We start from the raw sequence: 1,556 nt of genomic DNA, 5'->3' as shown, positions 1-1,556 counted from the left end.
GAAGGGGAGGTAAAAGGAAAATAGAATAGATAGAAATGAAGAAGAAGGTTACGACAAGTCACGCCAACCAAAGTTTAGGTTTTCTTGATGTGATTTTGATTTTGTTTTAACTATGACTACGTAAAAACTTGGCTCCTTTCAAATATAGTCTGATACTTTGGTTCACTGCTATGGTTTGGTCTAATATTTTTGTTGCAGAGCTAACTGATACTTTAAATAAAATTTTTATTATTTTTGTGTTTTAAAATCAAAGTATGGAGTTTGTGGCATGCCACAATCTGCTTGATTCTTGTCAAGTGAAAGTCTTATTTGTCATTCCTGTTACATATACTTAACTTATTATTATTGTAAGAAATTACTTTATATAATCTAGTGAGGTGCATTTGATATTGTTTCCTACAGGGACTACAGAGGAAAGAATTGGTCACCACAGGGGAAAGAATTTGGTCACTAAAGGGGAAAGAATTCAATCATCTTAAAAGGAGATGAACTTACTTTGTTTGTAGCAATTACATGTGCCTCAACAAATGTGACGAAATAAGAAACCAATATTATCCCAGCCAAAAGTTGATTTCCCTTCCCAAGCTGGTGACAAACAATTAATGAAAATAAGTTCAAACCTCTAAATTAAATGAAACCACTTGTGAGAAAAAAACTTAAATTGAAATCACTAAATTGATATCATTAACCCTAAAATCTGAAAAGTAAATGAAACCATAAAATTTGAACTCAAATAACATCCTAGTTGCAATAAACCTAAATCTGAAACCATAACCCTAATCGATTTACAATAAACCTTAATGTATACCTGTGGAGAAAGCCATCCCGATTTTCTGTACTCCAAAGAAGTGTCCTTCCAGTTGTAGAGTTGTGTCCTGAGCCTGACCAACCTTGGTCTGAGTAGTGTGTCCTGCATACACATCCATCTCTTGAGCCCTTTTCTTAGACAACTCTATCTGATCTGGCATCACTTGGCTAGCTTGTTTAAAGTAACTTAAAACCCATGAGAGCGATGAAAGCCCTATCAGCCCAAAAGCCCCGGATCCGAGAAATCCAGTGACAACAAGCCCAATAGTGAGAGCAGCTGGGACAAGAACTGGGATAAAGATGATGAAAAGTGGTGTGGCTAAAGCAAGGCCTTTTAGGGTTCCGATTAGGGTTATTCCGGCGAGCAAAATGTGGGTTCCGCTGACAAGGAGGAGAGTGACGACGGCGAGGACTTGGGAGGTGGAGGGGGTGTTTTTGGGGAGGAGATATTTTACTATCGCGGAGTGGTTGGTGTGTTGTGGGTGGTAGGTTTGACGGTGTGTCATTCTTGATTTGAGATTAGTGAGTTTTTTGGAGGCGGCTTCCGAGAGAGTTAGATGAGAAATGGTTTGTGAGAAAGAAAATAATTTGTTTCAACTGTGAAGATATGACCCAAGTAAATGACACGGGTAAATGCAATCAAAAATGGTTGATTTTAGGAGTTAAATTCAATTAAAACCGGTTGTTTTAATAAGCCACTTCTTACCTCCTCCAGTAGCTACTAGAACTCGAGCCCTGCTTTTGCAACA

The 1,556-nt window shown here is 37.9% G+C and overlaps 1 protein-coding gene across 1 annotated transcript; it reads right to left on the bottom strand.

Moving 5' to 3' along the window:
* Positions 1-656: 656 nt before the first annotated feature.
* On the bottom strand, positions 657-1,313 carry LOC141704258 (oleosin H2-like). Its single transcript, XM_074507541.1, has 2 exons — positions 809-1,313; positions 657-697 (listed from the first exon to the last, which is right to left on the bottom strand). The coding sequence occupies exons 1-2, from the start codon at positions 1,311-1,313 to the stop codon at positions 657-659; spliced, it is 546 nt and encodes a 181-aa protein (XP_074363642.1).
* Positions 1,314-1,556: the final 243 nt, after the last annotated feature.

Source organism: Apium graveolens, unplaced genomic scaffold (assembly GCF_009905375.1).
Source record: "Apium graveolens cultivar Ventura unplaced genomic scaffold, ASM990537v1 ctg7642, whole genome shotgun sequence".
Lineage (NCBI taxonomy): Eukaryota > Viridiplantae > Streptophyta > Magnoliopsida > Apiales > Apiaceae > Apium > Apium graveolens.
This window is presented reverse-complemented; position numbering and strand designations above follow the sequence as displayed.